General features: G+C 38.8%; 1 protein-coding gene across 5 annotated transcripts in view; it reads left to right on the forward strand.

The window, feature by feature from the left end:
* The first annotated feature begins 2,049 nt into the window (after positions 1–2,049).
* caskin2 (CASK interacting protein 2) overlaps positions 2,050–15,957 on the forward strand; it is a 53,938-nt gene continuing 40,030 nt past the window's right edge. For 3 of the 5 annotated variants that reach the window (XM_015050827.1, XM_015050829.1, XM_015050831.1), the window contains exons 1-2: positions 2,050–2,127; positions 5,045–5,493. In XM_015050827.1, coding sequence (XP_014906313.1) covers positions 5,382–5,493 — 112 coding nt within the window. In that variant the 5' untranslated portion in view covers positions 2,050–2,127; positions 5,045–5,381. Of the gene's footprint in view, positions 2,128–3,873; positions 3,987–5,044; positions 5,494–15,957 lie in introns of those variants that run through there. The other 2 variants (XM_015050828.1, XM_015050832.1) reach the window with 2 other exon arrangements.

Genomic DNA, 15,957 nt, shown 5'->3' on the forward strand with positions numbered 1-15,957 from the left:
TACAAATAATTTTCAAAGGTAAAGCCCACATACCTTTCAAATTAGTCGTCGCGTATCAAAATTAATAGTAAAAATACAAATCAAACAAAAACTATATTCATAAAAAAAACTTTTTTTTGACAAAAAATAAATCAGACATGGTTCCAACTCATCAAATATAAAATAAACAACTAACTTTCATTAATGAATGGTACATTTACCAAATTACTAAAACAAGCATTTGTGTGTTTGTACATGTGTGATGTTTGGCAGAGCTAAAATCACTAAGGATGTTGAAATCAATCTTTTTCCCTATAATATGTTAAACATCAGGAAGGAATTGCTTGCTAATGTGAAAAAAAGTGTGTATCACATTTTTGGTACTTGATTATTGACGTACCTGGGAATCATCATCTGTTTATATGATTATCTATGGGTTGTAGCAACCAGATTCACATCAGTGACTATAGTTAGGGCTGCAGGTTCTTTTTTTAAGAGTTTGTAGTTCTGATATTTTTGGTAGAATTTGAGCCAAGCAAAGGATAACATTTCCACCAGCTCCCATATCTGGTAGATTTGGTGGTTGCACGGCTCGCCCTGTGTAGATTTTCAAGTTGTAAGGAACACCATCTGCACCAGCCATATGAAGTACCCTGCAGACCCGTATATTTGGGTTTAGCAGGTATTGCTTCAGTCTTTACCTGCCTTGGAATGGGGCCATTTGTTCATTGATGACCAGCTCTTCACCCTTTGGGACTGAAGTCAGTTTTGAGGATAAACAAACAATGAAATAATGGTTGTACAGTGGATCCTCATGTTTTCATCTGGAATGACCCCAACTTATGAACCTTTTGTCCATGAAATGATCTTGCATCCATCTCCTGTTGCTGTTAGTCAATAATAAAGTAAAAAAATTGGCTTTGATAATTATTTTGTGATCAATTGCATATCATCGCTTTAGAATTATATTGTCTGAGCAAAGGGGCCCTAACTGCACAATATTGCCCTGAGGCAACAAACAAAAAAACACAGTTTTAGCATATAAATTATTTTAAAAATTGTCTTGAAATGATCTATATTGCTTCTTTACATACTCACAGATATTAAAATATTTTTAGTTGGAGTGACCCAAATTTAAACATGAAGAAAATTGATGTATAACTTACAAGTAGGAGGCAAGGTGTAGCATGCACCTCTGCTTCATAAAAAAGGACTGCTCCTCTTCTAAGTAAAAGGTCACATGAACCTCAATACCTCTTTTATTTTATTTGGACAAAAATATGTCTAGAGGTATTTTAAATCATTCCCCCCCCCAAAATAAAATAAAGGAGCAACGTGAGGTACAGAAATGTGGTTTGTTGCCCGAGGGCAACGCCATGCCATAGAGGGTTAAAATGTATTTATATGACCAAATACATGGTTTCCTATTTCAGTCATACCAAGGATATTACGGAAAGAGATTTTCTTTTTGAACGGTTTCCTATTTTCTTCTGCTTCATTATTTATTAATTTATTTGACTTTGTTCGCCGCCAGAGAACCTCAGCAAGGGCCCGACTCTTCCAAATATTGTTTTATGAAACAGCTGAAGTGTGAAGCCAGCAGATGTCGCTGCCACACTACACCTACTGTAAAGCAGCGGTGTAAGCTAAAATGCTCAAAATAGTAGCATTTTTCGGCGTCACTCTCATCATACTGATTGTTTAAATATAATAAATAAACTCTTATTTTTCAGCATGCCTCGACCCAGGCAGTGCTTGTAGTTTGATCCACTTTGTATTTAAGTGCTTTAGGCTGAACGGTACTGTAAAGTTAGGAAAAGTTATAGCCATGACAGGAAACAGATTACAGGCATTACAGTTTGCTTTTAGAATTAATCTACAAATGTATGAAGACTAAAGATTTAAAACACTTAGTTGATTCACAGGTACCCCAATACGCGTGCATCAGAGACACTTTGTGGAAAACAACGCTATCGTTAAAAAATTATAACAAGAAAACGGGGTTTTAAACTTCTTTAGACGTGTCAATCACGAGCATTATTTTCAAAGCAAAGCGGAAGTAGCTCGTGTCGTTTTTTTCCCCGCTTGACGCTCCACAGTCTCGTGCGGCTCAGTGAGTTGCGCTCCTCGGCTGCGTGTCCACATCAGGTGAGAACTCTGCTTTACTTTCTATTATTGTCCTGCTAAAAACGGCACCGACTTCATTAGTGAACAGCGGCGTTCGGGAATGGCAGTGGAGTTTGACTTATCCAGTCGGAACTGGAAACATCTTGACAGTAAGGGACAGTAAGTGAGGGGGACCACTGGCTGAGGTGCTGTCGAGAATCCTTCACAAATGTACTGGTTTCCTCGTGCGACATGTGGGACTTATAAGATAACTTTTAAATCACACATTACGTATTTATGTAGTTATTGTTTTATGACTTTAGAATACACACATTACGAACACACACATTTATATATGCATATAAGGAGTCAACAATTGGATGAATCTTTGTTGCGACTCTGAAGTTGTTCTAGAGTAGATTACGTGTTTTATCATGTATCATTGCAGTTCCACTGTAGCTGCCCAGGGATAACAAGCCAGATTTGGAGCCCTTGTTTACATTCTGGCCCATGTTAAGCAGGATCTGTGCAGTTGTTTACGGCCTGGCAAGGTGCCTGACTGCTTTTAGACCATGTGTCAGTGCAGAGACATGCATTGGCATCTGCTGCAGGGCCACAGTGCTGGACCATCATCTGATGTGATACTAACTAAACCATGCTTCTTGGCCATCACCAGCCGGCTCTGCTCTACTGTGTCGTTCTTCTTCTTCTTCTTTTTGTTTACCATTCCGCACCTCAGGTTTGTTTTTAATTCCAGCCTGATCTTCTGTCAAAGGCAGAAGAAGACAAATCCCCAGAGAAAGCGTTTATGCCCTCACTTCTTTTGGTTTGGTTAGTTTCCTTTTGTCATGGTTTTGCACAGAAGATTTTCGTTGGTTTTAAGCAGCAGTTGACTCATTATGTCACTATTACAGCTTAAGCCTCTTTGTCAGACTTCACAAACTAGCAAAATGCCTCACAATACAAAAGAAGACTCTCTAGCAAAGTTGTTATCAATGGAGCAAGACCTTGTTGCCACAGAGGAAGAGGAAGAAAATTAGTTTTATGCTTGTGACAGAGCAAGTTTCCTGCATTTCTGAAAACAAAGGCTGTGTCAAGTTAATCTATCATTGTTTTACTCCTATTTTTTTTTATGCTTAAAATGTATAATTGGCAGTAAGGAAAAAAAAATCTTTCATTCGATTCAGGTACTTCTTCCACCAATAATTGACTGAACATTAAAAGTAGCTGTTGCTCTTATTCACTGTGGGAGATTTGTCCTGTTGGAACGTCAGAAGGACAGTTAGCGGTATAAAAGTACACTGAGGTGATAAAAGTTCCTGTTTCAAAGCTGCTAAAATTATCCAGGGCTCAGCTCATGCCGTTTAATGTCCTTTTTATTAGATAAGAGAAAAATTGGTGGAGTGGCTGGAAATTTATCCTGCTGTATGGAGAATAATACTGAATTGTTTCTCACCCACCTGTTGCTGCACACTGCCTCTCAGCTGGTTGAAAAATGGCTCCTATTTTCACCCTGCTGTTGAGGAATATTTCCATTAGCCATAGTATATGGGGTGCCTGCTTTAATGCTTCACCCCTGAAAGAATTTATTGAAAATATAAAAACAAATTGTCACCTAAACAACACAAGCACAGCAAACTACAGTAACTAAAGTAGCAACTACAGTTCTTTTGCTTTTTAAGTAAATAAACCTTATTTATAAAGAGCCACACAAAGTCACAACATGCAACAACATAAATCCCGCTGACATTACAGATCAAAATGGTTTTCAGTCCGCAGAGTTCGTAAAACAAAGCTACAAGGTGCTAACTGCTCTCCATAAAGCCACAGATCACATTCTGGGATCACGGGTTGAAGCAGAAGAGTGTTTGCATAAAAGCTGACTCGAACTTGGCCACTTAGTGAGAATAAGTGTCCTCAACTGATTTCCAAAATCCACCGGATGCCAGTGAGGAAAGTATAACGCCTGGAGTGATATGAGTTTGTTTGTTGGATTTAGTACGGAGTCTGGCTGCTGCCTTCTGAGTAGCTTGCAGAAGTGAAATTAATCATCTGTCTAGACTGGCAAAAAGAGAATTGCAGGAGTGTACAGTAAACGCGACGACCCAAAGGCATGAATAATGTTCTCTTGAACTGCTCCGGAGACTATGACGTGTATTTTTTAGAAATGATTCTTAAATGGAAAATACAAAAGTGAGGAAAAGATTTCAAGTGTGAGTCAAAGTCTAGCAAGGAGTCAAACGAACCTGAAGCTGTGCAGCTTAGTTAAACTGAAGGGTTTAAAACATGTTCAAATGACAACCCAGAAAGCATACAATGTTTTTAATGTCACTGTATTTTTGGTTTATTTACAGTTTCACCTTTCATTTAGCTGAAATGACTGTTTAAAATGGGTCCCTCTGGAAACTGAGACATCATGTCTCAGTCAGTGTATAAATAAAGGTGAGATTAATAAAAGAAATCTTAATAATAATGTTGTTGAACATCAGATACAGACTTGCTTATTTTTCTGTGAACCTGTATCTGTACCTAGCCCTGAAAAAGACATTAAATAGACCCAATAAATGCATTTATTCAAGGTTTTTTTCTAGCTGCAAACATGAGTTCCTCACAAACGTCTCATAAAGTAAAATTTGCTCCACAGATTTTACAGCTGAACAATTTTATTTTGTCTGCAGTAATGCGGCTTGCCCATGTTTAAGTTCTGTGTTAAGCATAAATATATTCATAAAAAGTGACTTATTTATACATTTTATGTAAATTACCTTTACATTTAAAGTGTCCCATTCTCACAGACCAGACCGTGCGATTAGTGGGAAATTGTTTCCAGGCTCCAATAACTCTGTGGTAATTTCAGTTATTGACGTCACCCTTCAAAGGGTGATGTCAAATTTAGAAGTAACTATGTTATTGATTATGTATTTTTAAAGAGACTGACTGTCTCCATGTTGTATTTCAGCTGGCCATGTGCAATGTAATACCAGGTGGGGCTACTGCTGCCGCCTTCATGCTAACAGAGATGGATTATGAACATCATCTCAGCTCCGCAGAAAGCTAAGCCATCATCACTGAGCAGAGATAATGGACCCAAACTTCAGCTCCAAGAGGAAGGCTACATTCTTGACCAGTCAACGTGGTCTTAGATGAAACTAAACCGCTGACGTCGACCGTATTAATTCAACAGCTACCTGTTAATATGCTGACAGAAGTTTGCTGAACACCTTTGCCTGGAGAACTGTTGGAGCGGCAGAGGAACAAACTGCTTTGCCGCTCTCCAGTGAAGAAGCTGCGCATCTATGGTTTCATCTGCAGCCATGGGGAAGGAACAGGACCTGCTGGTGGCGGTGAAGAACGGAGATCTTCTGCAGGCTCACAAGCTCCTCTCTAAAGTCAAGTGCAACAAAACCAGTGAGTATGAAGCCCAAAGAGGCAGATTATGCTCTGGTGTGTACAGTTATTGTTCCCACTTGGAAATGCTACCGCTGTTGTGGTTATTTTTTTCTTTTTGAATAACCACAGTAGCAGGTTTGGCTGTGGACTGCAAAATGAAAGCCACAAACATGATTTAAACGAATTACACTGTCAAACTCCTTCATCCAGATTCTGCATCTTGTGAGGTTTAAAAAGATTTTTTTTTTCCTCCACATTTTCCAACTTAGGCAACAAGCACATTTTCTTTTACCATTGCATTGTTATAAATGATAGAGCACGTCCTCGTCTGCAGCCAGGGGAAGCTAAGGGTGCCTCGGCTGGGAAGCAGGAGCGGCGTCTCTTTGTGGCGTTATCTGCTTTGGGTTTTAACAGGACGGTCGACTGCTCAGTGACAAGCTCTGGGAACAAAGGAGTGGCTGTCAGAAAAACACACATTGGAGTCAGTGAGCGGGCACGACTTGGCAGGGAATATTAAAAGTGGTTCTGCTTGGTTTGGGACTTCTCTGTGTATCCGATGCAGATACGATGCTGCAGGCAACAATACAGGGGATGAAGAAAGTTTCCAGCTATTTTACGGAGCTGAATACAAAAGGTGTCCTGGACTATTTCCAGGCCAAAATTATAGGCTTTGGGATGTTGATTATTTTAAGGAAAGAAAAGCTGCATTATGTCACACTTATGGATGTCAGTCTTTTTGTGCTGTGTCTCGGCCGCAGGTTTTGAGTTCTAATGTTTAATGAGTTCTAATCATTAAAAACCCATCGGTTTTTAATGGTTGTCAGGAATCATGAAGGCAAAGGCTTAATTCCCAATAACTCTGATGCAGTTTTTACTGAAATGTATTCCTGCATTTGGTGGTAACTCCTTTCAAGTATGACCAATTTTCCAGGCCTATCATAGTAAAACATTCTTATAGTCAAGGAAGTTTTGGAGTTCCATCACAGAAACTTTGGCTCGTTTCTTCTCTTATATTGTCCTTATCGTGTAAATCTTATGAAAAGCACATAGTTCCTTCTCAATCTGGAAGACACTCCTCTCTCCAGAATTTGGTTTTCTTGGTTTTGAAGTGTGCAGAAAATCAAAACAACTTCCTTTTTTTTAATTTTTTTAATTTTTTTTTTTACTTTTGTCTTGTTGGAGGTGGCACAATAGTCAAAGTTTTTGTTTACATTTTAGTTTGTTGTTCGCAATAAATTGATAGTAAATATTATTGAAATTAGGTTTCATTTAATTTTTGGAAGAAAGATAATCATTTAGAAGAACTGATTGATCCAAAAGTCAAAAGACTAACAGAAGTTACCAGTGGTCACCCTACTTTATCAGGTTCCTCGCATACCACATCTTCATTTACATTAGCTGCAAATAATAGCCAACATTGATGCATACCATTGGTATTTTTAGTTTTTAAACAGCAATTAGATGGAGCTGTGTGTTTTAAACTTTTGTTCGAAGGTATCGTCAAGATCTCCTTGAGAAGTCGTTGTATTTTCCTGTCTGGCATTGTCTCAGTCCTGCTCTTACTTGGACCTGCAGCTTTCAGCTGATTCTGGAGAACTGTCACAGGGCAGAATCAATGGCATGCTCATTTGTCAACTTGGATGGAGCGACGAATGTCCAACAGCAGCAGCAGCAGATCAGATGCTGCAGCTGCCAGTGAGGGCTTCGCCAGTGACCCTCGCTCTCTCCTATTTACAGAACCCTGTCGATGAGTAAGGATTGACTGGCCTGTGGCGATGACCTCCTATGAAAGGCTGCAGTAAGACCCTTTCCAAAAATAAAGTTATACTGAGTGCCATGGCTAGCTGCTGCTCAGTAATTTAAACATCATCCTAATATTGTTCTGTGAACCTTCTTTTACTCTGGTAACCTCGTCTTACCTGACAAGTCCATCAGAATCCCATAAATGCTGTTTTTAAGGGCGACGGTGGTAGGAGTTCATCCTGTAACCGGTGGATGTTCGGCTTGAACCACTAGTCTGTCTGTCATAGTCGTGTCCTTGAGCAGGAGATTTCAGCCGCCGTCCCTGCTGGAGGTGGTCGGAGGGCCCGGTGGCGCCGGTTCATGGTAGCTCACAGACAGCCTCAGGGCAGCTAGCTGAAATGTGCTAGATAACCACCATCAGCATTTGAAATTGTGCGTGAATGGGTGAATAACTGAAGCATTTTGCGGTTAATAAACGCTATACAATTACAGGCCGTTTGCCATTTACCATACTGGAACTTGTGATGAATGTGGCAAGATTGTTGCTAACTGAGAACGTTACCTTTATTACTTACGTTGTCGAGTCCCACTTAATTGGTTCATAAATATTGTTTAGATTAACATCAAAACTCCTCATGTGGACACCTGTTGTAAGCTACCCCTCCATTTTTCTGTTGTTTTTTCCCCCCCACTTTTATTTGCCTCATTACCCAAGTAAAAGAAAATAAATTGAGGTCAAGCCCAGTAATTAAAACAAAACCCTAATAAAAAGAAATGGCAACTGCTTGACCTCATTGTAAATTTAATTGTGGGTCTGATGGCAAAAGCCTGTCAATTAGTGCAAATCCTTTGGAGAGGTCAGGTAGTTTTTAGTTTTTATGGAGCTGTTAGGCAGACCCAACATTCCCAAACCTTCAGGAAAGACCTTGGGCAGGGTGTAGGGTGCATAAGAAGAGAGAAGCACATGCTCATGCTCTGAATGTTTTTGGGTAGAGGGCCTCACTGATGGCTAAGGAATGAGCAGGCAGTAGATCAGTAGTTCCTGGTACTGTGTTAGGTTTACCCCTGATGTTGCTTGTGACGCTGTTAGTGAAACTTAAACAAAATGGCATTGTTATTTATAAAATAAGTGTAAATAAATAAACATAAGTAAAACTAATAAGCAGATAAAGCCAGAGACATAAACTGTTCAAGAACAAACCAGTGCGAGTCGGTTTGCTCTGTGACCAGCTACCGTTAACAATAAAAGCTGACCACAGTGTGTTTCTTTGCATTTTGCACTTTCAGTCTTTTTATAAGCAACATGTTCACTAAAATATCGTATATAATACTTTATGTTCAAAAGATTGGTGATGCAAATATTCAGAAGCACAAATAAACTTTTTATTGGAGTGATCACAAGTTTCATATTGGATTGTGGGCTGCCTAACTCCCAGAGAACTTTATGATCATTTTTGCACTTCAAACCAGAAAATGTAAACTTTTAAGTAAAAAAATATTACAAATAATTAAAGTGCATCCTTCAACTAAACCCACTGTGAACTTATGGGAAGTAGTTTTTATTATTTTCTCCTCTTAGTTTTTATGGCATAACAATGACTGAAAAAGTCCAGGTCTTCTTGTTGTTTCAGAAAGTCTGCAAAGATGGTGGTACTTTGAAAACTTGGCATTTACTTGGATCGCACTTGTTGGAAACACTACATATGTGATCTTAAGTGAAACAAAGAAATTATAAAATATTAAAACTTCTGGATGTATGGGGATTTAGCCAAACTCTAGTCTTTTTGACAACTAAACAGGCGTGAGAATGTAGGATACAAAACTGAGTCTTTTTTTTTTTTTACGGTGTGTCCAACAAAGGGCTTTAAATGACAAGATATTTGTGCTCTCAGCTCCTGTAATGTTGGTTGCATAGACCTCACTGTAAAGCTGGCTGGGAGCTGCCAGAAGGGGATTACCTTCACCACCGAGGGTGACTTGATGCACATGCAGCTGAGACGGGAGGTTTCTTTTTCAATCAGCAATCTGCTGACATCAGGTCAGGGCTCAGTCAATACAAGTGGACTTACTGCCTCTTTCTGCTTAGCATATGCAAGCACAGTTTGTATATATAGTCACAGTGAAAAGTTAGTACATGCTTTTATTGGTTTCAGGGTTTAGTGTGTTGAATTTTAAAACAAATAAACAGGTTCCAGTTATTAAAATAGAATATAACATGCTTTTTTGACATTGTGCATGCAAATACCACATTCAAATTAAATATAATCCTTCGAGGTTCTTCAAAGAATAAAAAAATATGTCTATAAACACCCACAAGGTGTTTGACATTGCAAAGAGTTTGGTTTTTAGGTGATTTTTTTATTCTTGTTGTTAAAGCAAGCAAATGGTTGCTTTAACAACCATTATTTTTTTTTATCAAACCTTATTTAGTTTTAAACAGCGCTCCAACTTGAATTGGATTTTAAGCTGACTGCATGTTTTTTATACTCATGTTTCTAATCCACGAAACATTTACTCTCTTTATTAAGACAGAAAACAAGGATTGGAAATTGCTTATACCCCTTCTCGTGATTCTCATGAGATGGACATATTGATACACCCCTAGTTTTCAGATGACAAGACTTAATCCTGCTGCAGCCAAGGTTGCCATTTTATGGCAATTAATCCTGATATCAAGTCATTTTTGCTTTAATAAACTCCTGAAGTCTGCAGGAGATGACACCTATTGTCCAGCGCTTCTCACTATTCCGCTTAAAGTGAGTAAAACCAAAGAGCCTGCCCTCTCCAGACAGGGAGTGGAGTTTTGACTATTGTGCAACCCTCCATGAATGGGGGCCATTGAAGATGAACGTCTTTTTCTTTTTCAAACATTTCCATGATCGCAATGTGTTTTTGTTTGGACAGGCAGATGACCCAACCCTTTCTTCTGTCATGCCAAATATGAAGCCTGCTGGCACTTCAGCTGTTCAAAGCATCTCATTTGACTACAGTGTTGTGATCTATTGAATGATGTGGGCATCCTTTTGATATTAACTGGACACACCAGTTGTTGACATTTTGTTATTCATTAAGAAATGTTAACAGTTTATGTCGGAGTGATTATTTTATAGTTTTTGTTAATGGATTTGGATTACTTTTTTCATCTACCGTGAATCGACCGTCTATCCAAAGGTGCGACTGGGGAATGGAGAACTTTACCAAAACAAGAACATTTAACATGGAACTAACATGTTTTTTTGTTGTTTTTTTTTGGAAAAATGTGTTCAGATTGTAGAATCACTTGGATTTTACTCTAATAATCTCCAAAAATGTCCAAAAACCCAACATCTGAAAACCTGTTTTAATGGCACTTAGGCTACTGACCAAGCAGCGCAAGAGTCAGACCAAGAATAACTAATCTTGGACCCTTTTTAATTGCAACTTAAAACATTGACATACTCCATCACACCCTCAGGGGAGTTTTAATTCAGGTTGAGACTGGGTTGCTTACATGTGAGGATGTTTAAACCACGCCTCCATCTCTCTCTCTCCCAAAGTGTCCTGAGGCAAAAGACTGAAGGACTTCTTGCCTCCAATTGCAAATGATTACAGGTCAGCTCTTCCAGTAATGATCTCTGATTGTGAATCAGAGGCGAGACATGTAAACTGCAGAGGCAAAAGGTCGAGAGGAGTGGTTATGGTTTAACAAACCAGGTACAAAGGAATACTACTGTTTTCTTAACTTTTGCCTCATTATTTACACAAAGCATGCCACTTTTTGACAGCTGTATTCCACTCTACCTATTCATGTGAGCCAGCCTTCTGCCAGATAAAGATGATAAACTCCTCTCACAGCACCACCTTGGCTAATTGTCATTTGGAGGCCTTCTCCAAGCTGACTAGCAACAACTACTCTCTACACCTGGTAAAACAACTTTCTCGGGGATTTAAAATGGTGTGAAAACGTTCAATGCATATATAATAGAACCCACAAGCAGAAAGACACACAAACCAAGTGCAGTAATGTAACGTAGCGTTAACCTCAATTCAGCTTTTGATGTTGTAGCGCTAATGGCAGCAGTTTAAAAGATACATGGAGAGAGTGTGAGGGTTCTCTGCCAATGATTGGTGTCACCACTGTTCTTTTCATGCTCCCTCACCAGCCTCAGAGAAAGTTAGGGCATTATCAGTATATTTCCAAAGCGCTATTTGCCAGTTTTTGTTCCAGGCATTCTGTTTTTTTGACACCTATTTCTTGAGTTGCTAATAAATGCGCGCTGTTGATTCAAGCGTCACGAGCTACAGAGGTGTTGGACTGTACTCATACTCTCCGGTAGACTCAGAAATGGAGCTTGGGCGACAGATGGTGTTGTTTGTGCCCACAATGGTCCGTCAACTCCTACAGACAACCATGTGGAGCCCATATTTTTCCTGATGGCAGTGATTTTGCACGTCTGCACCAAACATAAATCTGCTGTTCAAAAGTTGGTGTTAAAACACACAATAAACAAAAAAAGACTGATAGTCAGTAGATGACTGGCTTGAGTAGATTACGGCTACACACATTTATTTCTATTTAACCCCAGGATCCGATTGTGTTGACCGTCTGGTGAGAAATTGCTTTCCTTGCTCTTTTTCTTCTAGGTCTCTTTTGACTAGACAAGGACAACATCAGAATCCATAAGCGATTACGAAATCTGAAGACCCAGTTTTTTACCTCATGAAGACTCAATTAGTTGAAAATAACAAAAATAAGATGAATAAAATTTTGTCCCCATCATCGTCATCCCAGCGACTTGGAAGCATGGCTACATAGGAGCATCTGTTCAGAGATTGTATTTTTAGTCTAAAATGTTTGCTGTTTAGCTGGAAGCTTCCCTGTGGTGCATCTTGAATTTTTTTTTTTAACAGCCTTAAGCTCTTTTCTCAGTTGAGCAGAAATGTAATGCATGTCTACAGACCCATGATTTACGAGTGGATATATGCGCTTCAAAAGTGTTGGTGTCATTTTTCACTTTGCACAGTGCTAGTTTAGCCGCTTACCCCTGCATCCAATTAGTAACCCAGACACACCCAGGTTCTTTCTCCTGCCTCTTGCAACCCCACTCCCCACCCTTTAGTCTTCTGCTTTGAATTAGGAACTACCCATCTGTCCTAATGTCAGATTAGAAGTCTGTTTCTCTTAAGAACACCAAAGAAGAGGCATGGTAGGTATGGTTGCATTCAAACTTAAAATAGAGTTGTTGTCACTTGCACACGTATAATTTTGTTGTTTATTCACCCCTTCCTTCCATTTCATGTGGAGTACAGGGGTGGTGTAGTTCGCCCATTAGCTCACCAGCTAACTTGGATAAACAGTATTGACTGGCAGCCATGCAGTCTGTGAAAGGCTTTGGTTTTACCTGCTCTTGCTTTGTATTGCACTCCCTCTCTCTCTCACACACACACACACACACACACACACACGCACACACACACACACACACACACACACACACACACACACACACACACACACACACACACACACACACACGCCAATCCTGAACCTGAACCTTTACCTTCCGTGACAGATGGGGTAGCCTGTCTAGGATTGCTCGGGAATTTACCAAAGGAATTACCTTGTGTGTCAGAGGATTTGTGTGTGTGCATATGTGTGTGTAGGTTTTCAGTCGAAAGCATCATTTAATTTAGCATTACCAACCTTTCATTGCTGCCTTTAGGCTACACATAGCTCAGTCTGGAACTTGGCTTCTTCTGGTTCTTCTCTTTTCTTTTGAAACTAAAAAAAAAAAAGAAATAAAAGAAAAAAGTTGTCAGTCAGGTAGTGGTTGGAAAATAGTGTTTGCTCTGCTGTTGCTAAAAAAAACCTGTCATAATTTTTATGTGCATCCTCTGATGTCGCTAACGCAAAGACGTCAGACTCTCTGTGGGGTTGCTTTTGCGATAAAGCCATTATAATTGTCTTACAAAAAGTTTTTTGTCTCGCGTGTGTGTACTTGGGGCGGAACATGTTCTGGTTGCAGGGGGTGGAGGGGATGTCTACCATCTGGGGATTGAGCCGTCTCAGTCTCTGGCAGGGTTAATAGGAATCAGCAATAGAAAATCCTGTTTTGCTATTCTACTTCTTTTTTTTCTTTTCTTTTCTTGCTTTGCTTTCCGTCTTTGTAACACTGTAATGAGAAGTATCGGAATAACAGCGTAGTCGTTCCGAATATATTTTAAATATGATAGGAACAAGTGAAATTTATTCTCTTGGTTGTTGTGAGAATCTTATGAATCTTATATATGGGTTATGCAAATGATCAAATTATATCTTATTTTAAAATTATACCATGGTGTCAGAATTTCTCATGTTCATCCAGGACACTGATATCATTGTAGACACATGAATTTATGCAAACAATAAGGCATTTTATGAGATGATGTTTGACTATTTGATGTGAGGCATTTCTCTGACTGGTGATCAGCAGGTTATGGTACTTTGAAAGAAAAATGTAAGTTGTCAAAGCAGGAATTGGGAATCCACATTGCCCAGAAAAAAAGCTGATTATGCATCTCTGTACAGATAAGACTAAAAAAAAAACAAACATTTTCACTCAGGAATATACAACTATCTGTGAACAGCAACACATAAAAGACAACTACTATTTCCTTCCCTTCCCTTTCCTGTAAGTGTTAGAAGCAGGCACACAGCCAGTCTCTATCCACAGGGTGTAATGAGAGGAAAATACAAGTCAGGTTCATGAAGAGTTTACCTGCTTCTTCAGTGTTGTACTACTTATTCTGCCTCATTACCACTGCGACTTTGGAGATGCAGTGTTGTCTTTAGTATCTGCTGTTTGCTGTGGTTTTGCCATCATCACTTTATATTATAAACACATTCTTCACAATGCCAAAAGCCCATCTCAGTCATAGCTGCTTAATGTTTTTGGTCGCTTTTATTTTAATCAATGACTGAGGTGAAAACAGTCACCTCAGTCATTTGTTGGACGTTCTCTGGCTGTCTAATTTGGCAGTGTGAGTTGATCCCTAAAGAAGCTTTAAAACCAATTGAAAGCATTTGCTTCAACCAACTGTTCACATGTTCTAATTTGAAAGCAAGTGTTAAAGCCTTGAGGCCTTTTCCAATTATGCTGCTATGGTCTAATAAATAACCATTGATTAGACTTGGGCTGCTTTGCTTTGTGACCTACTCTGGCTAATTAACAATCGTGTGAATATGGAACTTTTACCGACCACCAGCACAAGTTCACACTCTTCGTCCTCAATGGAATCCTGAATTTTATAAGCAATTATATCAAGTCTCTACATGAATCATAGAAACGAGTAAGACACAGCTGTCTTACTCTTTTTGTTGGAAGGTATTTTTTAGTGTTGTGTAAATTTTGAAATCCTGCCACTGGCTAACCACCAAAACCATATGTCATCACTATGTCGCTTTTTTCTAGCTCACAAAAGCGTCTTGTTCTTACGCAAGACAGATGATGCAGCGCTGTGACTTGGTTGCTTGGAAGTGTTTTGTAAAAGGGGCTTGTGTTACTTTTGCTATGACGTCACCATCTCAATGTTTGTTTTAATATTTAAGGTTTATTGACAATCCCACATTTTATTTTCAATGCTTCATGAGTGGCCCTATCAGGCCACATTTCTATATGCTGAAATAATCAGAAAGCAGCTTTTGTATTCAGTTTTGCTTTCTGGTTTTAAGCATCCAGCATCCTGAGGTGAGTGAATCTCCAGCTTCTGTCTGGTTAGATTGAGGGTGCAGTATTTGAGTAGTAGCTATGTTTCTACAATATCAGTGGACTTGCTTATTACCTGGACAGCTTATAAATATTAGTTTTATTGCTTTTTAACACACTACTCCTCCAATCTGCCTTAGTTTTTGCTAAAAACTATATTAAAAACTATATTTTCCTCATTATAAGATCTAATAAGTATTTGTTACAAATTCAAACTAGCATTTACTTGCATTTATTTGACTGTTTAAGAAGTTCTATTGCATTGGATATAGGGGCTTGCAAATATGCATTATCCTAAATCTAATAAATGATGGTAAGTGGATATACCCAGCAAACCATCTCCTTCAAAGCCAGTATTTTTAGAGAGCAGAAGCAGTTCTGCACCGAGCCTGAGGTCTCCCAGTTGTTGGAAGAGCTTGCAGAAATAAAGGAGGGGCTGCACAGTGCATTGGGTAAAGCAGAGTAAACAGATGATTTGAATGGTATGTAAAATGTTCAGTCCCTAAGGTGCAGAGTTGAGATGTGTTATGTAAGACAAGACCTGCAGGTGTGCTTATGCCATTTTAATGCGCCTCTTTTTCAGGGTAAATAAACAGATGTAGCAAGCCTGGTTCGCACACACACATGCATTCACAAAGGCAGCAGATGATCTGTTTAATTTCCCCATTGGCTCATTTTCAGCTTATATTGAATGCGTCTGACCTAGTTGCCAGCTTCACCAAGGGAGATTAGTCTCTATGTTTTTAACAATGCAGTAAGTTATTCGATGTGGTAACCTGGAAATGTTTGGACTTTGAAGAGGGGGTTCTTAAGAACGTATTGCCTTGTTTACACAATGCGGTGCTGGTCCAATTAATGAAGGGGTGATATATATATATATATATATATATATATATATATATATATATATATAATATATATTATATATATATATATATATATATATATATATATATATATATATATATATATATATATATATATATATATATATATATATATATATATATATATA

The sequence above is a fragment of the Poecilia latipinna genome, unplaced genomic scaffold (genome assembly GCF_001443285.1).
Source record: "Poecilia latipinna isolate Pla-1442-1.1 unplaced genomic scaffold, P_latipinna-1.0 Scaffold1012, whole genome shotgun sequence".
Taxonomy (NCBI): Eukaryota; Metazoa; Chordata; class Actinopteri; order Cyprinodontiformes; family Poeciliidae; genus Poecilia; species Poecilia latipinna.